A 27,322-nucleotide genomic window follows, 5' to 3' on the forward strand; every position below is an offset into this window, starting at 1 on the left:
AGTTCTTGAAACTGCTTCCACCTCTGTTATAGTCGACCTGCTATCGTTACTTACTGATGTTTCCTCTCTTATTTTTTTTCGAGAAATATGTGGTTAACATATTTTGTCTCTTCATCTACAAAAATAAAATAGGTATTAAAAAATTCATAAAAAGGTGAATATCAGACCAAAGTAATAACACTACAGTGTTGTTACTTTTATAACACTCTTTTAAGTTACATTTATTAGGTACGCGCGTATCCTTCGATTTACGGCACCGATCTTGTAATCAAAAACTTCGATCATTTTAATGAAGCGTACTTGGTGTATTTTCTTGTGTTATTTTGTAATTTTATATCATCATTTATATTTTTTGAAAAGTAGAATAATTAAACATTATTTTTGTGTTCTTTTTTGTAGTTACCACCGCTATCGTTGAATTTATGGTTCTTAAAAACTTCGTTGTTGATCAGATGTATAATTCATACTAAAGAAATGATGATAACTTTTTTAAATCTATTAAGCCCAGTGCAAAAACTTACTTTCTAAGTGCATGCCGAATTTCATTAAAAAATGTTATGTAGCAGACACCTATTTTTTTGTATCAGAATAGGTACTTGTGTGCTGTAAGAATGTGTTATTTTGTAGAGGTTTGAAGTATATATTTTAGAAAAAGTTAAAAAGTCAGGCATTATTTTCATGTTGTTCTTTTTAGTAGTTATCACCACTATCATTAAGTTTACTGTTCTGAAAAAATTCGTTGTTTATCAGATGTAAATTTTATATTTAAGGAATGTTGATAATTTTTTAAAGTCTATTTTTCCCTGTGCAGAAACTTATTTTCTAAGTGCATGCCAAATTTTATTAAAAAATATTATGTAGCAGACACCTTATTACTTGTTGCAGTATAGGTACTTAAATTTAACTTTTTCCGGAGAATAAAGGTAGGCAGAGGGGGCTAACAACGAACTTTTTAAAAAGATCGTTGTTAGCCCCCCTCCTCCTATATGTATATTTATATAATAATATGTAATAACAATAATAATAATAATAATAATAATAATAATATATATATATATATATGTGTCTATAATAGATTTGAAAACGATATATAATGATAATAATTATTATAATTATAATTATTATATAGTAATATTTTATTGTTACTTTTATTACTTATTAAGAATTAAATTTAAAAATAAATTTACTCATAGACTATCATAATACAATGTCATCAGTATCATAACATAATTGATAGATTATAGGTGATATATCACGAGATGATAACCATATGGTTATAAAGCTTATAATTATTATCATGATAAATTATTTTAAACCATTGGTAAAGTTAACTCATGATTGATTAAACTCAATATTTATTGCATACAAATGATATCAATTAAATGTTTTTGCTTAAAACAAAAAAAAGTAACCAATTTTCACTGGAAATTCTTTTTTGATTTTAGAAATAACTCTATGTGTATGGTGTTATGGGTCCCAAAAAGAATATGTGTGTTTTTCGTGGTGCAGCAAAAAACCATTTAGAATCAAACTTTGCATTGGCTTTGCAGGTAGATAACAATTGTAAAAATGGGCATATTCTGTTTGTATTCATCAACAATAAAGAATCACATCAATTAACTATTGAGCAAGTCAATAAACTTTATGGCTTTAATATTTGCTATAGTCAAACTAAGTTTCTTGTTAATGTATCAAAAAAATGGGCTTGCAATTTTTTAAGAGATTCGAAACGTTTTGTTGACTTCTGCAACGAGCCTTTCATTTGTCAAGCAACAGCATTGCCAGCAACACAATCATTTCAGTCAACCCCAAATTCAAGTAAAATTGTTCCATCTTTGTCAGTTGCCTCATCTCCTAAGCATAATAATATTTTGTCTTTGCCGAATAAAAGAAGTCCTTTGTTATCCAGGTTAAGAGCTGACCAGTTGACACCAAGAAAAAAACTTTTAAAACGGAGATTAAGTGTTTTTGCGACTGAAATTGCTACTGAAAAACAAAAGCATAGAGAAGATGTAAAGGTGTTGAAAGAAAAAATTAAAACAAGGCCAAGATTAAAACATCTCAATGAGACTATTGCTCGCAAAGAAAAGACGATTCGAAGTTTGCGGAATAAATTAAAAGTCCAGCGTCTAAACTTACAGCTGAATAAGCTTCAAATTTCAAATTTTCGTTTAAAAAAAGAGCTGCAATCCACCCAAACAAAGCTGTCTACTGAAGAAGTTATCTTACGTCAACAACTTGCTGACAAGAATGTAGAGATTAGTGTCCTGCAAAATGATATGCTTGATTTACAGGAAAAGATAGAGCAAATGCAGCAGAAAATACAAAGCACCAGATGTAAAAAAGTTTACTCATTTGATATTAGGGCACTTATCTATGACATGCTGGAATGTCAAGTTCCTACACACAGTGTGCCCCAACTTCTTCATAAAGTTGGAGAATATTTTGGGTATAGATTTAGTGACATTCCGCATCGCAAAACTGTGGAGCAGATGATGCGCGAGCTGGGTATTATTTCAGAACTCCAGGCTGCTGAGATAGCATTCTCAACAAAAAATTTGACTCTTGGTTTTGATGCCACGACCCAGGAGGGTGTTCATGTTAATGTTGTGCACTTAACAACTGAATCTTCATGCTTGGTTGTAGCCATTGATCAGCTTGCTGGTGGTACAGCTTATGACTATATGAGTCATATTACAAAGTCTGTGGATAATCTTGCTAAGTTGTATAGTGACTTTTACCAGGAACAATATACTGATGTACGAAGCACCATTATCAGCAACATAACTAACACAATGAGTGACAGAGTGACAGTGAACCATGCAACTGTAACAAAGTTAAACACTTTTTGGCAGAAATCTCTTAATGAACTGAATTGTCACCTTCACCCATTGGATACAATCACTTCTGCTTGCAAGTCGTCACTACAAGCTTTGGAAACTTCAAAAGGGAAGCTTTTTGGTAGAGATTGTTTTGCAGCAAACATTGTTGTTCAGTTAAATAAACTCCGTTACAAAGATGGTAAAGGTAAATAAATATGCTAAACTCTTATCATATTTTTACTATAATGATGTTTTCTTGATATTTTGAATTATTTTATTTCAAGTTGTTATTTTGAATTTAAATCTGAACATAATAAATGTGTTAACATACTTGTTTCAAATTTGCAAATAATTTCTTTGCATTGCACTTTTGGTTTTAATTTTATTTTTATAGGTGATCCAAAAGGCTTTGTCACCTTTTTGGACGAGCATGGTCTTCCTAGAGGACTTATACCACGCTATAGGGGAAATCGATTGCACATACTTTTTCATACGTGTGGAATTTTAATACATCACTACCATAAACTTCGGAGTTTTCTTTTTTCTGGAGTAGTGTTATGTGGAGGACTGAGAAATAGTCTTTTCCAAGACTTCACATCTGAAACAGGTTAGATGTTATGATGGTTTAATAATTAAAATATTTGGTTCTAATTTTTTTTTATGGCATATTTTATTTAATTTTAGGTATACGCAAGATGTGTGCCCTAGGTTTAATTGGAAAGTTAGTGACTGGTCCCTGGATGAAAAAATTCTATGTTGTACCAGGACTTGACTACTTGTCTGGCATCCAAGTGATCAAAAATGTTTGCAATGCACTTGTTGAAAGCAGCACAAAAGCTCTTTCCCTTATTCACAGAAAAACAGACTTTTTTGGAGGTGATCTCAATGATCCAGTTTTTCAATCACTTGTAGACGTTTGCCCAAGGACTGACGAAATGAGAGACGCATTAGCCAGCTGTCTAAATGCTATCATTAGTGTTATTAAGCGTCAGTATGAGCGACAGTTTACTATGACCTTAACTGACCAACTCAAGTCCCAGACATTATCAGCACGTCCACATAATATTGACTGTGAAGAACTTGTGGGTATGTTTAGTGCTGCAAAGCAAAAAGCTCCTAATGCCACAATTTGTTATTTGTCATCAAAAATTCGCGCATGCAAGAATAAGACAACTGATTTTCTTTCTAAAAAACCAACTGATATACGAAATAAATTGATAGCCTGGTCTATCTCCTCAGCAGGTAAAAAGCGCTTAGTAAACATACAATGCCATGAAGAAATGAAGGCAGAATTGATTAAACGCATGGGTAAAAAGATTCAAAATAAGGAAGAGAAAGAAAGAAGAAAAGTAGAAAAAATATTTAAAAAATGCATGCCTCTACAGGTAAAACAACTCTTCCCAGATCTGGAAAATAATGAAACTGCAGATATTGAAGACATTCTCAATGGAGATGCTGCTCGAAGAGGTATATGCCACATGTGGTATGATGCTGACACAAAAAGCCAAAATATGTACTATGGCAGGCTTCTTAGCATTAAAAAAAAAAATAATGCTTTCTATATAGTTTCCTATTGGAAACCAAATGAAAACGAGGAAGATGATGCTGTTGAATACGATATGAGCAAATATCAATTATCTGCAGACATCATAAGTGGTGATTTGATGTTATCATAAGCAAATTGTGTGCAAATAGGTAGTAAAAAGGTATATGTTACTGTAAATAATAACATAGTTTATATACTTGCATTAATAGGTTTCATTTACAGATGTGGATCTTTTTATTAGATCTATTTTACTCTTTCACCCTCCCCCCCCCCATCCTCTTCTTTTTTTGTATGCTTATGAAAGGATATTTTTTTAAATTCATTAATTGTATATATCAGTTCTTATTTCAGGTAGTTGGGTAGTTACCAATATCTAATAATGTTGATTTGGTTGCAAAGTGAGCACCATTTACATGAACACCCTCCTGGGAAACAGTAAAACTCACTTAAAGTTAAACTTAACTATTTACTTGACTTGTCACAAATAGGTTGATGATGATGTTGATGATACACAGATGCTAATGCATTAACAAGACAAAATGTTAGTGTTAAGTCATTTTATTTAACCAATATACCTTGGATATATTTTATATTTTAAACTATTTTAATGTATTTTATTTCAAGTATTATGGTGAGTAGTTGCTCAAGAAAACATTAAAAGGTTGGCTTTTTTTATTCATCAATGATTTTTCTATTTAAATAGTAAAATGTGTTATACATCAGGAGTTCTTATTATATTGATTTAATAGTTTTAATTGATTCCTTTATGGTTTGGTTATAATAAGATCATTATTTTTTTAACTTTTATTTTTATGTCAGCAAACATTGAGGGATCAACTTGCTTCTATTGATGTTTCTATTTAATGGTAAATTATGTTATGCATCAGAAGTTAAGTTATTTTGATTTATTTTTACCCTAGAGCTTACCAGATATATTTCTATTTATCATTGCAAGGTTTCAACTAAGAGCTTGTAGAGTTTTGTTTCTATGAATGTTGATGTCTTAATAAGACAAGAAAATAGTTAAATTATATTTATATATATTATTTAGATTATATTTATTAGTGCAGTAGTAACAGTTAGGTATTTATTAATCAGGATATTTGACTTCTTTTGCCTTGATGATTGTGTATTATATTTTTTCAAAGATCTATATTATTTTAGATACCGTTTAATAGTGTTTAATCTAAGGACTAAAGAATCGACTTTTTATCTCTTAGGATGTCAATGATCAATGGCAAAAGGAAAATTTGCGCCTTGTTCGCATTATAAAGTATAAATATTCACACACAAAAAAGGCTATTTTCATAGCCACAATTCTGTTAAAAACATTATTAAGCAAATGGGAAAATAATTGTTTAAGTGTAATTTTTTTTATCTACTAATTATATTTACAATAACTATTTACATTTGTTGTTTTGTTATTCACCTCCTCAAGGCCGAGACGGTCACTATAGATAAGGAGGCTACTTAATAGTGGTTATAACCCTCTCTCAACTCTATAACTCCGAAACACGAACCTTGACGAACAAGGCCGCTGCGCGGAGAAACAAGTTGAATTGCGTATTTATGTTATTGGAGTAGAATAGTAATCTATTTTAGAAAAGGGGTATATATCGAAAGAGATATGGAAACTACTTATCTTTGACATAATATATTTCCGCTTATTGTATGATAAGGTCAGTGTCGTAATGCCGCAAGTGCAATTGCGTAAGTCCCACTATTTTTTAAGGCCCCACCAATAATAAATACACGTCTGTTTTTTTTATAACAAGTTTTTTTATAAGAAGGTAATTCAAAAATTTTTGTGGAACGGTGTAACATTTTTAAACTATAACTGCAGTGAAAAGGGGGCAGAAATAAAAATATCAGGTAGTCCAGTGACACGTTCTTCCTATATTTTATATATTTTATACTATAAAATATATAGAATAGATAGGATAAAGCGTTTTACTGGTAAATATTTTTGTTTTCAAAATGTACGCGATATTATTATAATCGTTTTTATATGATGTTCGCAATATTTGTTATATACCTATGTAAATTGATTTTTAAATTTTTTATATAAGAAATATTATTTTAGTTAAAAAAATTATTGTTATCGCTACTTCAGTTGAATCTCAATAAATATTCAAACCCGAATAAAATACTGCGCGAGTTTGCAACAAAGTTTCATTACAAAACTACCGTTAACCGAACGTGAAATTATGAAGTTGGTCGCAGTTTTCTTAAGTAATCCTTGTAGTTAAATTTTGATACTAAAAATTGCATAACTTTTTATACAATCGTTCTTTTTTTATGAAATTTTCGCCATTTTAATACTAATTTAAAGCTCTTTCCAATGATATATAATAGTCTTATATACAAATAGTTTAAAATTTTTATGTGCGTACCTACATTTATAGTTTGTTACATTTATAATTTATTGTTTGATTCACAAATAATCAAGCTATTATAAATAAAAATAATTTGGTTAAGTAATTCCAAATTTTAATTAAAGTAGTAATGCATCTAGAAAAAATACAATGGATATTTAAACAATGTTAAAAACCTCAGCAACTGTTACGAATACATATTTTTGACGCTACACGTGCATGTTAATGTTAGCATTTCTAAACTGTTACTAACGATCCGGAAAAAACGCGCGTTAACTTTAAAATCAACCAATAAAAACACTGGTAATTTACATATTAGGAGAAATCTAAATAAAAAGGGGAGGGGAGGACTAATTAACTGAAAGATTTCTATTAAGTAAAAAATTAGAATCGCAATGAAAACTAGATAAAATATTCAAATTGTTTATATAAAATTGCACCAAATGGTAAATAAATTTTATTAAAATAATTTTTTTTTGCCAAAGTAAAAAAATTTTATTTTCGCTTATTTTAATAGCCGGTTCGCACGAACCATAGAATTTACATCTAACGGTTTGCACGAACCGGTGCGAACCGGTAGGAAAGCATCCCTGACTATATGTATAACTAGTTAAACATATAATTTATTATATAAACTTATTTTTTAAAGTTATGCTTGAACACATTAGTGCAAATTCATTCAAATTCAAGTTTTAGTTAAAGTTCAAGTTAAAGCTCTTATTTGTTCATTGTTTTTTCACTATTTTATATTTATTTGTTCATTTATTCAAATTTGTTACTAATTCTTAGTAACAATCAGTACTAATTCTTACTTCAGTAAGAATGTTTGTCATTGTTGAACATGATTTTATTAGTAACTTAATTTTATTTTCAACATATTTTGACAACACTCTTTACATTTTAAATGACGACAGCTTTACTTTTCTATTGATGTTAAATTTATTACATTTTAATAACTTAGATTGAATCTAAACTGAATTATTGCAAGCTTTGTAAGGTTTTGTTGTATATCAAAAGGTGTCGTAAATAAAGTAAGAATTATATATAAATATATATATATATATATATATATATATATATATATATATATATATATATATATACATATATATATATATATATATATGTGTGTGTGTGTGTGTGTGTGTGTGTGTGTGTGTGTGTGTGTGTGTGTGTGTGTGTGTGTGTGTGTGTAAAATTTAGGCTATGGGGTCATGCATAAATGATGACAGTAGATAGAGAGGCAGTTTGTGCTGAAAAGTTTGACAATAATTGACAACGGGGAGGGGATGTTGAGCCAAAACAAATGTCAATTAAAAAATTGAATTAAACAAAAAAGTAAAACATTTAAATTTATGCTATCTTTGAGCAGGTTTTTACACCAACAAATAGAGTTATTTACGCCAACAATGTGGTATAAAAACTTCTTGCTTTTGCTGCTTAAAACTGTACAGGATCATCGAAAAAACAATTTAAATTCATAAACAAGCTCGCTTATCTGAAAGAACAATTTATTTATTTTTTTACTTCAATTGAGTACTGTTGAGAATAAACGTATAATTAAACCAGAAACAAGTTGATGGTATATGCATTTCTAATATTATATTAAAAATTCATATATACCATCATAATATGATAACAAAAACTGACATCATTTTCAATGGGAGATGGCAAAAATTTGACCGAGTTTGATAAAGGGGGATGGCTTTCAATAAACGGGGTCATAATCTGATATCGTTATGCATAAATGACCCTATGATTTAAGTAACTAAAATAATCAATTTGTCATATTTCTCTTTAAAGAGTGTAAAAAAAATTCATTGTAATGCTGAGAACCTATCTATTGAGCAACTTTTAACCACCTATTTTATAAATTAAAGAGAAAGGTGGATGTGCTAATTGCAAAAGAACTAATGACGATGCTCAAAATTGATCAAAGAATAAATTTACTAATAGAGATTTAGATGTTTTTTTATTAGTTTCAGAATATTATATTATGTGTGACGAAAAAATAAATATATTTTTGCATCTAGTGTCTATTGTACCCAATGTCTACATCATTGTAAAGTAGGTTTTTACATCTTTGTTTTTATTTTTCATTTTTTTGTTTAACGACTTATCCTTATTGATCTTTTTTTCTCAGGATTCTATTTATGGGTTCAAGCTCATTACCCATAATATGGGTTCAATTACCCATAATATGTTACTTATTAAATATTACACATATATTACTTACAATGACATAATATGTCATTGAAAGTAATAAATTAGGAAATAATTATTTGTGAAATAAAAGCCAAGTTGTAGTCATTAATGACTTCAACCTGGCTAATAATTAAATATGCTAGACTAATAAGGTTCCTTATTAAAATTGCGCTTTCTCTGTCTCTCTGTCTCTCTCTCTCTGTCTCTGTCTCTGTCTCTGTCTCTCTCTCTCTCTCTCTCTCTCTCTCTCTCTCTCTCTCTCTCTCTCTCTCTCTCTCTCTCTCTCTCTCTTTATATATATATATTAGGGTAGGTCAAAAAGTATAAAGTTTCAGCTGCACAAATCAAACATACTAAAAAAGGTGCTCCTCCATTTCCCGGATAAGATAGTATAAAAATTTTTGAATAAGAAATATATTTAGTGGTCCCAACTGACCCTTGAATATTTAATGGGCCCCCAATGTTATCTTACAAAAATTGTTTCAAAAGTATGTCAACCTGGTACTTAAAAAAAGCGAAATTTTATGAAATTTTCAAAAATGGTTGTTATTTTTTATAAAATTTTTATTTAAAAAAAATTTATATAAAAAACCTTGAAAAACTTACTTTTTTATGAAATCGTTAAAAAGCAATCATTTTTATGCAATAAAATCTAAAATAGTTATATATATATATATGATAAACGTTATATATAATATTAATATATATAATATAAGTTATATATAATATGATAAACGCGAACTGTCTCATAGTGCCCCGGTGTCTCATTTTGGCCCGCGTTACCTTTAAAATATAAATGAACAATTGAGTTTAAAAATCATATGCTGTTATTCTATTTTAAAATAAATAAACCATGTATTTTGTTTATTGTAACTTTTTTAAAAGGTGGTGAATGCACTGAAAAATCCCTGGGTACTACAGGGATTCTTCAAATATAATAAAACTTATGATAACTAATTTCATTTTAGGAATTAATGCGAGACTTATGTATGTTAAGTTATTGCTTTAACTTTGGGGACTGGGAATTATACATATAATGATTGGCGTAAATATTCCCATTACTTATTACCGCGATTAGAGTAGGGGAGATGGGGGCGCATTGATCGCCGGGGCAGTATGATCTTTTGGCTTTTACTCGTTCATTTTTGCCTTACTAGAAGTGAGGTTGCAATTTAATTAACCATTATGCTTCCCTAATTGATTATTCGTAATATTTTTTCATAAGGTTATCAGCGTCAAAAAAAATAAAGAAAATATTGTTTTTCGTCATAAAAATGTGATTTTTTTAAATCGTACTATAATTTAAATATATTTTTATTTAGATGTCTGTATGGGTTAACAACAATTTTATTTTAAATTTGTAAGTGTTAGGTGTATAATATAATATATAATTTTTATTTGGCTGCAATTTATACAGTAGATATTGCTATCAATATGTTACCTATACCTATTGGGGTACATTGATCTTTGACTATGCGGGGCCCATTGATCGGAGGATCAAAGTGCCCCATAGAAGACGAAGTGCCCCATGTTTTTGTTTATAAGCAATACAGTTAAACGAATGGAATTGTATTTATAATTTAAAAAAAAACTATATATAAACAAACAATAGCTTTTAGCATTTCATTTTTTAAATCTACTTATGTTATAAGCTAGTAATAATAATACTATTATTTTATAATATCAAAAGAATAATATTTAACATAATAATTAAAAAATATTTAACATAATATTATTATGTTAAATATTAGCATTTATTAAAAACATATGTTTTTATTGATATATTTTTTTACAGATCTTAAAATGGTTAGAAATAAAATTAAAAAAACAAATAAAGTTGCTATACCAAGTGAAACAATGAAAGTAGCTGTTAATAAAGTTTTAGAAGGAACACAACCGAATGTTGTAGCACGTCAGTTTAACATAGATAGAATGACTTTAAAAAGATATTGTCGTAAAAAGAGGCTTAATCCAAATGAAGCTTTCAAGCCTAACTACAACAATAGACAAGTTTTTACAGCAGAAGATGAAAAAAGTTTATCAAGTTATTTACTAATTGCATCAAAAATGAACTATGGCCTTTCAACTAGGTCAACGCGATTATTGGCATATGAATTTGCTTTAAAAAACAATAAGATATGCCCATCATCATGGATCAAAAATAAAATTGTAGGCATTGATTGGTTGCAAGGTTTTATGAAAAGACAACCAGAGTTGTCTCTACGAACACCTGAAACAACGAGCTTCGCTCGATCAACAGCTTTTAACAAACACACTGTAAGAGAGTTTTTTCAAAATCTTAAAACGGTAAGAAATCGATATAAATATAATCCTAACTGTATATATAATGTCGATGAAACTGGTTTAACAACCGTTCAAAAGCCGGTAAAGGTTTTAGCTGGTAGAGGAAGCAAACAAGTTGGAAGAATCACATCTGCAGAACGAGGACCATTGGTAACTGCATGTTGTGCCTCTAATGCTATTGGAAATTCCATTCCTCCATTATTTATTTTTCCTAGGGTAAAGTTTCATGATTACATGATTAAGGAAGAGCCTCCTGGATGTGTGGGATTTGCAAATCCTTCTGGTTGGATGAACTCAGAAATTTTCATAGAATGGATTAAACATTTTGTTAAATATTCAAACTGTTCTCAGGAATCTCCGGTTTTGTTACTTCTCGACAGTCATGAAAGTCATATTTCTGTTAAAGGCTTGGAGCTTGCAATTCAACACGGAATTACAATGATAAGTTTTCCTCCCCATTGCAGCCATAAATTGCAGCCATTAGATAGAACTGTTTTTGGACCATTGAAAAGGTTTTACAATTCTGCATGTGATAATTGGATGGTTTCAAACCCAAGACCAATGACCATTTATGATATTGTTTCAATAGTTCGAGAACCGTATACAAAAGCTTTCTCACCATCTAATATACAGACAGGATTTAGAGTAGCTGGCATTGAGCCATTCAATTCTGAAATTTTCAAAGATGACGAATATTTACCATCATCAGTTACAGATAGAGCTGCTCCAGATACAGTTACTATCACTCCTGTCAACAACATGGAATCTGAAATGATTCCAGCACATGTTAATCACATAGAGTCTGAAATAACTATAGTAAATATTGAAACAAGTATTTTAAACAAAGTGTCAACAAGTGTTGCTTCTATAATCTCACCTGAGGTTTTAAAACCTTACCCAAAAGCATCTGCCAGAAAAAAAAAAGTTAAAAGTAGGCAGTTAAAAACAAGGATCTTGACTGATACTCCTGTCAGAAATGAAATTCGTTTGTCAAAAGAAAAGAAAATTTTAAAGCAAACCAAAAATCAATAAAAAGTCTCCATAAAAAGATAAGAAAGAAACTAAGAATTACTTACTTAGGAATAAAAAACAATGTAAACCAAAAGCTGCTTCACAACTTGACTTTCACAAATGATGAAATATTCTTAATCAAAATATTGTACTTTTAACAAGTTTTGTAAACTTAAAAGTTGTATTCTTATTTCAGTCTTTATATTTCAGTTCTTATAAATTTCAAGTTGTTGTAAAGTTTTAAACGTATATAAAGCGGGTAGCTTATAGCTGCTGTGATTTATACATTTTTTAATTAAAAATTAGACTAGTGGGTTTAACTGCTATATTTAAAAAATAATTAAAAAATTTAGATGTATTATATGTTATACAATATTACCCTTTGACTAAATTATTTACAAGATTTAGTTATAGAAGTGTTAAACGTTTAGATAATATTACGCATATAAGATCAATGTGCCCCAAGTTGGAGATCATAGTACCCCATAGTTTGGGGTACATTGATCTTTTGAGAGGGTTGTTTAAAAGTTAAAATTATTCATGTTTATCATTTTTTTAAATCAAAATATTTATATATTCCAAAAGCCAGATAGTTCTACATGTGTTTCGTAGTTAATAAGTTTTTACATCTCTTTCAGGTTCTGCGCAATTTTCAAAACACTGCTACGGCGATCAATGCGCCCCCATCTCCCCTATTGTAAGAAAATATACTTTTTATTTAAAGAATATCGGGCGAAAGGCATGAAAACATTTTCTTATCTCTTAAAGTATTAAAAAAACAAACATGTATTAAAACAAAATTTTTACATCAAAACCATTATGTTACATATAAAGTAAGGATTTCAGCTTTTGTTTTATGCTCATATTTCAGCTTTAGTTTTAAGCAAATTAGTTTTAGCTTCAGATGAAAGCTAAAACTGAAGGTGATCGAATCAGTTTAATCAGCTTGAAAGCTGATAATAATTGTAAGTGATAGTGGCCGAGGAGGAATTGCTCCATAGTTATATAATGTAGAATAAAATCTAAAATAGTGACACAATTTAAACATACATGTTAAAAAATTTAAATCAAATTTGCTAAAAGTTGTTGCAATTTATAATGAAATAATTTAATGTTGCTTTCAGGCCTAGGTTTATTTATGGGATTTCTATGCGACGGCCTTGAGGTCACAATTTTGGGGAACCTAAAACGGATTCGTTTTAAATTTACTAACGTTTTTAAAAGTTTGCTTTAAAAGTATATTACTTTCACGATTGAAAATTGCTTTAAATTATTTTAAAAAATTGCTTTAAAAGTATATTACTTTCACGATTGAAAAGATTGCTGCACAACAATTCCTAATATTTGGACAATTATTAAGGTTTTACAAAGTTCTGTTTGCATGATCGTTAACGATTGCAAAACTTAAAATTCCTTGGAGAATAATTCCGCACAAAGGAATTCTAAAATAAATGTAAATACAAAATAAATATTTTAACAAATGTATGGCTTCTTGTTTTATTTGTTTATATATATGGCTCCTTGTTTTATTTGTTTATTTTGTTAAGATTTCACTTTATTGATTAGTTTTTAACTGTATGAGTAATGTACAACTAATTTTATGTTTAATTAATAACAATCCTAATTTTATAAATAATAATAAAATGGTTTTAATTTAATTTTTTAATTTTCATTTTTTTAAATTTTTATCACTTTAGGTATAAAAATTGTTAAAACTAAATTATCTTAATGATATTTAGTGATGAATTGTTAAATAGAAATTGTTAAATAGAAGCTGAATTGTTTAGTAAGAACCACTGGCTTAGAAACAAGAGGTCCGGGGTCCAGGGTGTTCAACGCCGGCTCTACCCTATTAAACAACATTGGTAAGCTATTTACGCTTCTCCTCCCCCCCCTCCCCTATCCTCCGTTGAAACGCCTCTAGTTAGACCTAAGCATGAAACTTTTTAAATATTGAAAAAACATAAAATTCTTATTTGTTATATTTTTATTATTTACCCCAATTTTTTGTTTTGAAAATATTTTAAAACACATAATATTATTATCATAAATGAAAACAAGCTATTTAAAAACAAAATAAAAATTGTTAAGGATTGGTTTTAACATATGGCCAACGTGCTCATTTGCATTGGGCTAACCTACCCCGTCGTAATGTTTAAAGAATAAACGCTTTTATTTTTAAACCATTAACAAACATTATATACTAAAATTAAATTTTAAATTTTAAGCTTTAAATGTAGAACTCGAATAATGCATTACTGTTGAACACCAGTTGAACGTCAAACAAACTATTCAAAAGTTACTTTGATGTATTAAAACTCGACGAGGCTAACGAGATGACTAACGAGGGCCAACCTGACCCGGCGTATGTGAGATTTTTACTCTCGCATTTTTTTTACTCCACAAAATCTCATGTAAAATTTTTATTCCCATTATCAGATTTTTACTCCCATAAAATATTTTGCGGCAAAATGTATTTTTCGTCTTTGTTGTATTTTGAGAATATTTTTAAAGATTGAGGCTTTATGAAAAGCAGTAAAGAAGTAATCCCCTTTAATATAAACATTATTTAAAATTTTTGTAGCGTTGAAATCAACTGGCAAAATGTTAGACAATATTAATAAACAAAATGTCGCCGTTGAACGCTTTAACCCAGTAAACGAGTGTATTAATAATTTTTTTTTATTTTGACAACAGACGACTCATTTTTATTTTGTTTAAAAATTGATTTAAAACTTAATTTTTGCTTAGAAAATAAATTTGTGAGCAACTTTTTTAATGGCACAATAAATGTATTTAGTAAACGTAGTACTCACAAAAAAAAAATTTTTTTAACAAGAATTAAAGTCGTCTGGTATATCAATATCATATCAACATCAAACATACCACTGGCTGGAAAAAAAAATGGGATTCAGGCAAAAACTCAAAAGGTTTACAAAAACAGATTTAGGGTAAACCTTTCGAGTTTTTGCCTGAATCCCATTTTCTTTTCCAGCCAGTGAGGAGCACTGCTGGAAAAGAAAATGGGATTTAGGCAAAAACTCTTTTTTTAATCTTTATGAAAGTCCAGCACATATTATTTCACAGTACTCAGCTATACTTAAACTAGTAAGACTTTTTAAACTAAAAAAACTTTGCAAATAAAATTGTTGGTATGTTTGATATTGATATGATATTGATATACCAGACGACTTCGATTTTTGTAATTCAGCTATTTTCAAAGGTTTGTTTTACTGGACTATCTATCTTACAAAGAATATCTTTATCTCTTATTGTTGATGCCCAATGTTCAGTATCTCGCTGAGCTCCATGATATCATGCTGAGCTGGTATGGTTTTTGGCACATTTACTAAAGTTTTTCTATTTTGTGAAAAGATTAGTAATGAAGACACCTTAAATTCCTTTAAACAGGTTTAGGAAATTATGCACAAAATACCCAAGACAACTTTTTATCTTTTTCAATATTATAACAATAAAGTATACTAGGTATTTAAAAAAGTCGTCTTTGAAATCGCAGGGTGGATGAGGCTGGTAAAGATTAGTTAGTAAGCAATACTTAAGGTCAATAAAAAATTTTGTAGTACATTTTACAAAGAGTCCAATCTCATTATTTAACCTAGCATTTTTTATCAATCTCATTATTTAATCTCGTATTTAACAAACTTTAAGTTTGTCTGATTCTTGTTCGAGAGATAGTGCTGATGATAAATAAGCAACATCTTCTGCTTTCAGCTTTTCGCAGTTTTTTATTAAATGAAAGTCGGAGTTATGAGTACCGTCAAAGTATTTTTAATAATTTTTTTTTTCTTTTGATCTAATATAATACCATTTAGTTTTTTGAAAACTACTTTTTATATACATTTAAAATTCAGTTTACTACCACCTAACACGTTATCTTTATGATAAATAAAACCAGTAAAAGAATAAATGTTTTAGTTAGAGAAAAGCAATAAAATCTTTTTGTTTTTAAAAAAAGCAAAAAGATTTTAGCAAACAAAAAATTTCTTTTGTTGATGATCTTTTTATATTTTATCATGATTCTTTTTTATATTTGCTGTATACTTGGATATCTACCTCCATAAATGAGGCACATCCGACTACCTTCGCATCAGTTGCCCATGTCGCATCTTCAAGCATTTTAGTTTTACAAATATGCGTTTGAATTGACTTAAGCAAATTACCAGTAAAACCGCAGTAATTAAAGCATTTATAAGTATTTACAAAGTACAAAGTGTATTGGTTGCAAAAATATATTTTGCCTTCTATTATTTGATGTGAGTAATAATCTCATCATGGGAGTAAAAACTAAATATCAGATTTTTACTGAAGAGCAGAAAAAGTGTTGAATTATTGGGGGGGGGGGGGGAAGCTTAGGGGTCGATAACCTCGGGCCCCAAAATAGTTTTGAGGACCTCTTTTTTAATTTAAAGTCATTTTTTGCGTTGTGGCACACAAAAAAGGCCTCCAAAGTAAAATAGCCCCAGGGCTCCAAAAAGTCTTAGTCCGCCGCTGCTAGGGAGTAAAAAGTTCATGTGCGATTTTTACTGGGGAGTAAAAAAAAACGCGTGAGTAAAAATCTCATACCACACCGGTCTACCCTTTCCACTGTAGTAATAAATTATGACAAAGGTTTCCATAAAAACGGTCCACAATATTGGATTTTGTAAGAACTTTTCTTAAACTAGTTTTCGGAACATCAAAGTTGTTACTTAAAAAGTATATTAGGAGAAAGTTCAAGCTTTGCTTTAAACATGTATATTAAGTTTATATACATTTAAGGCTTCAAGTTACCTCAAGAAAAATTCACAGTAAACAGTACTGTGTGCGCGAAAATTTTTGCTTACTTCAGTTTTTTATCTAGTTTTTCTTAACTTCTTAATACCCCATTAGATATTATAGTAAGAGATAAAACTAAAAATACACAAAATTGTTTTAAAAAAATGCATTACTGAGATATGGTTTAGTTTTATGTAATATAAAAATATTTAACGAGATTTTATTTTCAATATATTTGAGGTTCCATGATTTATAACGTTTTGATTTACGTTATGATATATTACGTTTTAAATATAAAACAAATAAAGCTTTTTCTACATTTCAAGAGAGGTTATTACTTGATTATTTGGAATAATTCTTAGGCACTTATTTATTTGGAATAAGTCTTCACTAAATGTATTTAACAAAACTTTTATATTTTTTTTGGAATAAAAAAGATCGGAATCGTCTGTAAATAATGTAACATTTAAAATGCTTGATGCTGAGTATTAATCATTTAAGTTCAATAAAAATAGTAGTAATTCTAAGTTTGAGTTTTGGGTCACACCACATGTAATGTGCTTTATTGTTTCATTATTTTTTTAAATTTTCGATTTAGTCCTGTCTGTAAAAAAAAATATCTATATATAAATATGATAAAAAGCATGTAAACATAGAAAAATAAGAACTTGAACTAAATGTTCTTCTTTGATTGATAAATATCACTCTTTGTCTAGCTCAGCGGTTCTAGCATATGGTCGCGACCCTAATAGGGGTTGTCTGACAATTTGCAAGAAGCCTTCAATAGACCTTCTGAAAAAAATTTTTGTACGCTTTTCAGTGGTTTCTTTTTATCCTCTTAAATTTAAGCGATACTTTGATTAGAGTCATTACACCGAAGCAACGTACAATACTTTGATTTGACAAATGACAGGAACCGAATGCAATTTAATAAGTTTAGACATTGATATTTTTACAACTAGCCAACTAAACAAAAAGTTTTTTATAAAGTTTATATTGATGAAAACTGCATGCCCGTGATAATGAGTCAGTGAGAGACAAGTATTAGGAAAGTTTAAAAAATATCGTGATAAACTTTTAAAGTATGTATTTACTTTTGTAATTGCAGCTAGAATTAAAAAGCCACCTTATGTTTTGCAATCAAATTATGTCAGCCAAATCCTTGAAGCCTGACGAACTTAAACAAACTTAGGGTACTTGGCTGAGTCAGTTTTCAAGGCCTTCAAAAATACTTTGAATGTAAAACCATTATATAGTATATATTGCATTGAACTGTTTGTTGTTTTTTACATACATTTTTTGGGATATTTTATTTTCATTTACTTATATGTTCTTTTTTTTATATATTTTATACTATCAAAAAGTAAATATCGAGGGTAAAGTCGGGTTGCCCCGGACACTTTAGGAAAAAATACATTGTACCCGAGTACTAACAAAAAACAAAGAGTCAAAAGACTTTTTCAAAAGTATAAACATTTTTCTATTTAGAATTAGAAACAAAAAAAAAATATTGTGTACCTTAATAATATCCAAAACATAAAAGAAAAAATGTCAGAAAAAAGGCAAGTTTTAAAATGTAGCCCCGGACACATTTTTAAACAATGATTTTACCTTTTTTTTACCGGTGTCTCACAAATGTAATATATACTAAATTAACTCTGAACTGTTATAAACACATTTAAAAAACATGGTCTATAAAAACTGCCTCTAATATACAAAAAATAAGAATGAAAATGTCATCATTTAGAAATTTAAACACAGGCTTTTTACTAATGAAAATAAACACTTTAAAAACACTTCTTTTAAATCTAAGGTCTTTTTATTAAACGTATTGAATTACTATATAGGTTTATGTATTATTTTAAATTGGTTAATATTTATATAAAAAAAGTTGCTTATTATGTTAATGGATTAAGTTGACCGGAACCCAAACTCCAAACATGCGTCCGAATCCACCCAATCATTCCTCATTCACATATACTAGCTTTAAAACCAGTGAAATAAAGTATGAAACAATGTTTTTAATAAATATTGTAAATAAAATTATATTTTTAATCAATAAAATTTAATTGGTTTTCATAAAAATTAAGTATGTTAATATGTGAATCAAATATTATGATATATCTCTCATCTGGAGGTGGGAAACCATATCTTGAACTTCCAGCCAATTGCTTCAGCATATTATGATAGATGTTTTGCTTATGCCATATTTCACTTAAATAATGTTTTTATAGTATTTATATTACATGGTATATATATTTTATAGTAACACATTTTCGAGGTTTATGGTTCTATCAATACGAAGTTTTAGTTTTAAGGAGTAATACGGCAGTATTTTCTTCATTTTGTTTTGTGCTCGTAAAAATGTACTGTTCATACGTGATATTCTTTCTTGGTTTGAAAAATTGATCATCATTGTCATATTTATGACATTGTATTGATCGTTATCGTTTCCTTTAATAGTTTTTTGTATTTTTACATTTTTCTATGTTAAATGTAATACTAATGACTTTTTTTAAAAATACTGTTTATAAAAAAAACCTAAAAAACATGCGAAAAGAAAAGCTTTCTGTTTCCCAAATAAAAAAAGTTTCCTAGCTAGACGGCCAGTTTTGCATGGGGTTGCAGCCCCAAAGGGACTGGGGCTGCAACCCTATCATCCTTCGCCTTAAAACGGTACTGCACATTACTAAAAATACCATGAAAACTGAAAAACTTTAAAAGAACTTTTTATATTTATTTTTATTTTAAAAAAATTTCCTTGTCAGTCTTGTTCAGTTCTTTGGTAGAAAATAATATGGGGCCGTTCATAAATGATGTCAATAATTTTTCCTGATTTTTTGATCTCCTCTCCCCATCGTTACCTCTTTTTCGATATTCCCTCTAAAAAATTATGTCAGTTTTTTAACTCCCCACCCCTTAAAAAGTAATTAGAAGTGCGTGTTTACTATTACTTTCTTCATGATATAACATTTAATTTTTTTTAATGTTATTTTTTAAATCTGCTTATAGATAGAGTAAAGAAAAACTTGACATCGTTTTGGTCTCTATACTCTCCTCCCGATTGTCAATTATTCAAAAAAATTTTAAGACCCTTTGGCATTTTATATTTTATTGACGGCTTGCTTTTTGAAAATGAAATAACAACAAAATATTTAAAAAGATTAAAAACAAAAAGGATCGAGTAAACCAATAAAAATTATTACTTATTACCTTAAATCTGTAAGTGAATGTTTGGCCAGCAGAAGTAGAACATTGAGATATCCATCCTTCGCCATCCTTATAAGGGGTTCCTTTTTGATGCAATCCGTGCCAATGCAGTGTGGTAACATCACTTAGCAGCAGGTTTTCAACGTAAATGATTAAATTTTGATGCTCGTAAACAACAAACGTGGGCCGGGTAGTGTACCATTAATTACAATTACCATTCGGCTTTCTCGATCTGCTGAAATCGCATCATCTAAGGGTATCTGCATAACAAAAATCAAAACATTAGACTTTGGTTTTGATAAATATGTCTTTATAATATATTTATAACTTTAACTATAGACCTTTTGTTGCGTTCGGCCAGGAGATTCGTTATATAGAAATAAAGAACCACCAGAAGAATAAAGTAAATCTTTCTTATATATCATTGTTAACTTCTCTTTTATCTCTAACCAGAACTCGCAATCATTCTTTTTGGGACAACATTCGTTGTATTTATAATCCAGAGGTATTTCGATTACAGTAACAAATTCGTGGATAAGCAAAATTAAAACAGTTCCTTTAAACAACATCTCCGATAAAGTTTTGAAGTCAAATTTAATAAAAAAGTTTCGGAGACTGTTTGTAGAAAATAATATTGAGAGGTGGGTAAAAAAACCAATATATGAAATCCTTACTAAATAAAATAAAGCAAAAATAACTATTTTAACACGTATTGTAAATTATCATTAATTGCGCTGTTTACGTTTTGAAAAATGTTTTTATGCTATTTCATGCTATTTAAATCTGTAATGACAGGATGTCAATATGTAAAATTTTGTTTGTTCTGCGACAGTTCGTACAGCAAAGAAAATCAAATACTGTTTTTATATATATTTTTATACTGTTTATAAATTTTTGAGTCATTACACACCTTTGTTTACTGATCAACTTTCATAAACAAGTTTTTTTTTAATTTTATTGAAGATTTAATTCTGAACAACTTTAATTCTCAGATATACAAAAGCAAACAAATTTATTTTTAAATAAAATAAAAGTAAAAGTTTCAGTAATAGTTTATAAATACTTTAAGTAGTTTATGTTTTCCATCTTGAACCGCGTGATTATTACGGTAGGGTGCAAAGTAAAATTTTAAAACATAAAATATACTATTAAAGAAATTCTTAAACAAATTTTTTAAATTGTTACATATTTCTGTTAAGTAAAAACAGTTTAACTGATAAGAAAAGTGAGGTGTAATCATTATTCACTTGCCATCCCATAAATCGAGTGTGATTTCCTCATTTAATTTATAGAATTGCTTAGATGTGGAACATATATGGTTATGGTATTATTTGATGTGTTAGTTATGGTAGGGTATTATAATACTTAGGTTGTAAAAGTAATAAAGCTACATGTGGATTATATGTGGCTACTACCCAAGAACTGTTTACACCATAGCCAGACACGGCCTACACTAACGCTATCCTATAAATCAGGTCTGGCTATCATTCATAAAACTCGCATAAAATTTTATCGTCGGGCAACGTTATTTTTAACGATTCCACTAAATAGATATATAAATAAATAGAAAGCATTGTCAAATAACTGATAAATTTGAAATGACGAAAGCTACATTATCAGTTTATTTATCATTTTATTTTCTTATAACACAAACAGCAAATTCAAGTTTGTGCATAGGTTTGTTGTAATAATGTATACTCTAACAAAAACGGGAAAAAAAGTAACCTTTTTTTTGATTCAATATGATGCCCATTTAATCAATATATTCTATATTTTATTTATAGTTTATAGATTCAACTGAACAAGGGGTGAGAAGCAACTAAAAGTTACTTTGAAGACCATGAATATTTTTAAAAGATATTTTTAACGATAAAATAAATTACATTACCATAACTATGTAATTCTTTTTATCGTTCTTTATCGTTTTATTATTTTTATCATTAAAAATTACAAATAAAATTATAAATTTCAAAGTAATTTTCATTTTTGTTTCCTTAAATATTGTAGGTCAAATAAAATTAATATATACGACATTGTATTAGGATATTATAAAGAATTGATTAAATATTTGTATGTTACGGTATAAATACTGCCTTGTTTTATGTGTATACTCGAAAGCCTAGTGGCGTACTCCCTCGTTTTATTTGTAAACAATTTTAAAAAAGTATTATAAATTTAGGAGTTTGTCAAGTGCCAATAAAATCATATGCAAACAAATAAAATGTCTCAATAAGACGTCCTTTGAAAAGTAAGTGCAAAAAATGTATACACATCGAATAAGGGTGTTTATTTTGGAAGGAAGTATTTCAATTAAAACTCTTTCTAATGTTTTTAACTTTACTTTTTAATATTTAAAACATATTATAATGAAGTTCAACATTTTCAATATTTAATTTTAATTTTAAAAGTAATTTTAATATTTTTAACAATCTTATTTTACTTTAAACTTGTATACATAATGCTCTATGATTTTCCAATGACACTTATCTTACAGTGTCTTATCTTATCTTTACCCAGTCGACACAGAACCTTAGACAACACAAAACCTTAGACGACACAGAACTTAAGACGTCTATATATTTTTTCGATTTGAATCTTTATTGCACATTAAAGACTTATGAAAAGCAACTATGCTCCGCTCTACATTATATAAAAAAATCCTCAGTAATAAATCTGATATTTCGGCGCTAAGGTACAAAAAACAAAGAAATAGCGTGGCAAATTTAAACTCTAAACTACAGAAAATTTACTTTGGGAAAGTTAACATTCTCTCGATTTCAGATACATTTCTCTGCAAGTTAACTAAACCTTGCCTTTCAGATAAATCAGGTAATTCTAACGTATCACTTTAGTTGAAAACGGTAATATCGTCTCTGACAACTTTTTATTGACTAATATTTTTAATAAGTATTTTATAAACGTTGCAATGCCATCTGGTAGTACAGACCTCATACATTCGTCTTTATTTTCTTGCTCTATAGACCTAGATAATGCATCTATCAAAAAGTATATTGATCATCTCAGTAAAGAAAAAATTTAGAATTTGCACACATAGTTTCCAGCTCCGTCAAATCACACCTCTTGATATTGCAAAAATGATAAGGTCCATGAGTAATAATAAAAAGACTAGTGGCGATGTACCAACTTCAATGTTAAACTCTAATATTGTTTACTTTAGGGACAATCTTACAGATTCCATAAATAACAGTATTCATGATGACAATTTCACGTTATTTCTAAAATTGGCAGATGTTATACCTTGTTTTAAGAAAAACGACCTAATAGACAAGTCGAACTACCGTCCAATTTGTATTCTTCCAGCCCATCTTTCAAATTTTCAAAACTATTGTATATAAACAAACTAGGATATTTATTGAGCCTAGATTCGATATTTTAGCTGGAGTGTCTCAAGGGTCAATCCTTGAACCCATTTTTTAAGGATCTTTATAAATGATTTATTTATTTTCATCAAAGATACAGAATTTTGTAATTTTGCGGATTATAACCCTATTTATTCTTGTGATTATAGCATTGCAAAGGTTATTTTTAGTTCGCAAAAAGAAGCAACGAATACCATTAATTTGTTTTAGTTAAAATCTATGTTTGTTGACCCAGATAAGACCCAATTTTTTTTTTACCTCAGATAAGGTATAACTACTTTCTATAACAATTGATAAAGTTCTAAAGTATGTGAAAAATTAAAAGGTAATGCAGTAAAGGTAATGGCAAATGTTTTGCTATTTTCAGGCATAGAAAATTTTTTTTCTCGTGATATATGTATTTTGCTATTTCATGCTTTTATTTTCAGGGCCGGCGATATCGGAGTGAGGAGAGGGCCAAAAGTCACTGCCTCCCCCCCTCTTACATACACACTTTTTTACTAAACTTTTTTTTTCAGAAATTTTTAGACATAGAGGACTTTTTTAAAAATTTTAATGGTACTTCCTCCCCCTCCCCCTCCCCCTCCCCTCTTCCACTAACAAACCCGTGTTGTTGGCCCTGATTTTGTCTAACTTTACTTATTGTCCTCTAAATTATATGTTTTGTTCAAGAAAAGATTGACAATCTTATTAATAGAGTTCATGAAAAAGCTCTAAGCAGAGTTTATAAAAGATTTGATTTGTCTGAAGATAAATTATTAAAATTTTAAGCAGTTCTATGATCCATCTAAGATAATTGCAATTTCTTATGAACAAAAACTTATAAATTCATTAATTGCCTAAGTCCAGAATTTGTGAAGAATCTTTTCACTATAAAAATCTTACGTAAAAACTTCGTTGTTGAAAAAATCTGATTCTACCTCCTTAAGGCTCCATACATAATAATACATGTTGTACGTCATATACAGACACCTCGCTGTGGAACACTCTAAATAACGAGACCATATCTGCAAATATTCATATGATGTTCAAAAAGTATATCAAGAATTAGTATGGTAATAATTGCGTTTGCAAAATTTGTCGTTTTTCAAAAAATTTGTTAAAATTTGTTTTATTTTACACTGGCATATTTTTAGCAAGGATTGTATTATTACAATTTCTTTTTTGAAACAATTGTAAATTTTAATGACAATATCTTTTTTATTGAAACAATTGTAATTTTTTATTGACATTTTGTGTGTGTGGCTGTGTGTGTTTGTGTGTGTGTGTGTGTATGTGTGTGTGTGTGTGTATGTGTAACAACAAACTATTTTATTGTCTCCCGGTGTTAACCTTTTTTTCGCAAATTTTATTTATTTCAACTGGTTGTGAGGACTGGGCACAGTGAAACGGTTTTATGCAACTTTATCCTGACGGTAAAAGTCATCCCTGAAACTGTATGGTAATTATTGCGCCTATCATTAATTTATACTCATTTAATGAAAAACACATCTATTATACAATAATTTTTATACAGCAAATTAATGAAATTACCTGCTCTAATTATAATTTTGTATTAGCCCTTATGGTTAAAAGCTTACAAATTTACAAAATCAGTATAATATGACATATGACTGTATATATATATGTGACTATATATATATATATATACACATATAAACATAACTATCGTTGCTATATTTAGAATACTCTAGCGTTATTAATAACTTCATCAGAACTGGTAAGAACATCTGGAAGCCATAAGGCTTATGTCTAATTTACTTTCCGCAACGGGATACATAAATATCAAAAGCACTCATTTATATCTTTAATTTTTGCACTTTATAAACTTCAATATATACACTTCATAAGCAGTTACCTGTCCATCAGACGCGCAGTTCGCAACTGGGAGGCCTAATGAGATCAATAAAAAGCATCGGAGACTTAACAAGTGGAAAGGGTATGTCTAAGATTAAAAAACACCTTAGCGTTAGTACTTTGCACGAATGAGGAGCAATACATGATTCAATGTCAACACTGACAAAGCATCGTTTTGAGAGTAGCCAGCTACATTGTGAATCTAGCGAGTCACGTGAAACTGGTGAGTCACTGTCATTGTCATCTTGTAAGTCACGGCAAAAAAGAGATACTAAAGATTTTAAAACATTTAAGAACAGCTGTTTAATCCTTTCCAGTTTCAAGACTCAATAATTTGATGTATATTTACTGGTCTGATGCTAATAATGATTAAAAAATCAATTGCGATCGAGCAGAAATTCTTGGTTTGGATATTCAAAACAGTTTTGATAATATTGTAGCCAACCAAGCAATTCTCATGCGTTCAAAGCAGGCCAAAACACTTACCAAATTGCTGCCAGCGGTCAATGGCAATATAGTTGACTCTAATGTTTTGTTCCATACAATAATTATACTAATTTACAGGGCAGAACATACATCTAATTGCTTTAAATATAAATTAACCCAAATTCTTTTTTACAAATAGCTTAATGAGAAAATCCAACAATTCAGAGCTTGATAGAAAACTCATGTAGGAATCAACAATTTTAACAATTAAAATCATCACATTAAACTATGTAAGTCAGTACACACAATCAAAGACATCTTGGGATAAAAAGTTGAGAAACAATTAATAGTTGTTAATTTACAAAACTGAAATTATACATTACAAGTCTGGTATTATATAAAGGCAATTAAATAAACCACAATAAATAAAACAGCCTATATTTTTAACCGAGGAGCTTTGGTGAATTGAGTTTTTTTGGTATCTTCCTGTTACCTATTCAAACATCATGGAACAATATTGTATATATATATTGCAAAAAAGTATGGTGGAAATATCTCCATTTTTTTTATGCTTACAAACCATTCGTTGAAGATTACAAACATCATAGGAAAGAGAAAAGGTTTGACGACATTGCATTACAATCAAAATAATGCTAACAGTCTGAATTTCTGTCAAACTGCAATATTAAAACTGCTTTGATCAAGACATTGAGAATGAAGCTAAGAAAAAAAGGTAATATTGTTGTGGAATGAAAAGGGCATGCTGACAGAACTAATGCCACAATGGAATTGGAATGGTACAAAGCGGAAAACATGTTACTATTATTGCTGATAATACAAATATTTTGTGATGTTGGTTCATATGTGGAATCAAACCATGTGCGATCTTTTTTAGCGCCGCGAAGCTAAGAAGAGTATCAATAAAGATACGAAAACAATCATAAGTATAAAGAACGTCTTGTCAAATCTATTAAATCTTGTGAAAAATGTTTAGTTTATCCATGCATGGCTTGGATGAGGTACTACTTCTGCCCTTTTTCGTCAAGGGCAAGCTTTAACAGAGCAAGTTTTGATTGATCGCAGTAAACTTAAACTACAAGAAATTGATTTAAACTTTTTACAGTCGCATATGAAAGGCGTCAGAGCGAAATTGAGATCAATTGCAGATGGTGGTGTTTTCTCATATAAAAAATAATACATTTTGATTATAAGATAAATGCTTTATTTAAAAAAAATATAATAGTAGTTTGTTTTTTTATTTATAAATAAGTTATTGACGTTTTTATTTTGTCCGATAACTTCCGCATCACCCGTTATTACTATTATTATATCTTCATATTGATTTGGAATAAAATGCTTGAACGTCTGCGGACTAGGGATGGCTCTTTTATTTACTTTTTTTTCACTTAT

At 29.1% G+C, this 27,322-nt stretch overlaps 3 protein-coding genes across 3 annotated transcripts in view; 2 read left to right on the top strand and 1 right to left on the bottom strand.

Moving 5' to 3' along the window:
* Window positions 1–20,818, bottom strand: part of LOC136086913 (uncharacterized) — a 30,911-nt gene extending 10,093 nt beyond the window's left edge. The window contains exons 1-3 of the mRNA XM_065809412.1: window positions 20,591–20,818; window positions 20,465–20,509; window positions 20,253–20,414 (exon numbers count right to left, since the gene is read on the bottom strand). Of these exons, the coding sequence (XP_065665484.1) occupies window positions 20,253–20,414; window positions 20,465–20,509; window positions 20,591–20,818 (435 nt within the window). The remainder of the gene's footprint in view (window positions 1–20,252; window positions 20,415–20,464; window positions 20,510–20,590) is intronic.
* LOC136087508 (uncharacterized) overlaps window positions 1–27,322 on the top strand; it is an 86,478-nt gene that overhangs the window by 35,841 nt on the left and 23,315 nt on the right. The gene's annotated exons all lie outside the window — the stretch shown is intronic.
* On the top strand, window positions 1,403–4,543 carry LOC136087505 (uncharacterized). Its single transcript, XM_065810396.1, has 3 exons — window positions 1,403–3,027; window positions 3,217–3,429; window positions 3,507–4,543. The coding sequence occupies exons 1-3, from the start codon at window positions 1,470–1,472 to the stop codon at window positions 4,496–4,498; spliced, it is 2,763 nt and encodes a 920-aa protein (XP_065666468.1). The 5' UTR covers window positions 1,403–1,469; the 3' UTR covers window positions 4,499–4,543.

The sequence above is a fragment of the Hydra vulgaris genome, chromosome 11 (assembly GCF_038396675.1).
Source record: "Hydra vulgaris chromosome 11, alternate assembly HydraT2T_AEP".
In the NCBI taxonomy this organism is placed as follows: Eukaryota; Metazoa; Cnidaria; class Hydrozoa; order Anthoathecata; family Hydridae; genus Hydra; species Hydra vulgaris.

Excerpts from the sequence above, each read along its gene's own strand:
- LOC136087505 (XM_065810396.1), top strand. The coding sequence starts at position 1,470 with ATGGGTCCCAAAAAGAATATGTGTGTTTTTCGTGGTGCAGCAAAAAAC. Across the intron at positions 3,028-3,216 it reads CCGTTACAAAGATGGTAAAG|GTGATCCAAAAGGCTTTGTC; the intron begins GTAAATAAATAT and ends TTATTTTTATAG. Across the intron at positions 3,430-3,506 it reads AGACTTCACATCTGAAACAG|GTATACGCAAGATGTGTGCC; the intron begins GTTAGATGTTAT and ends ATTTAATTTTAG.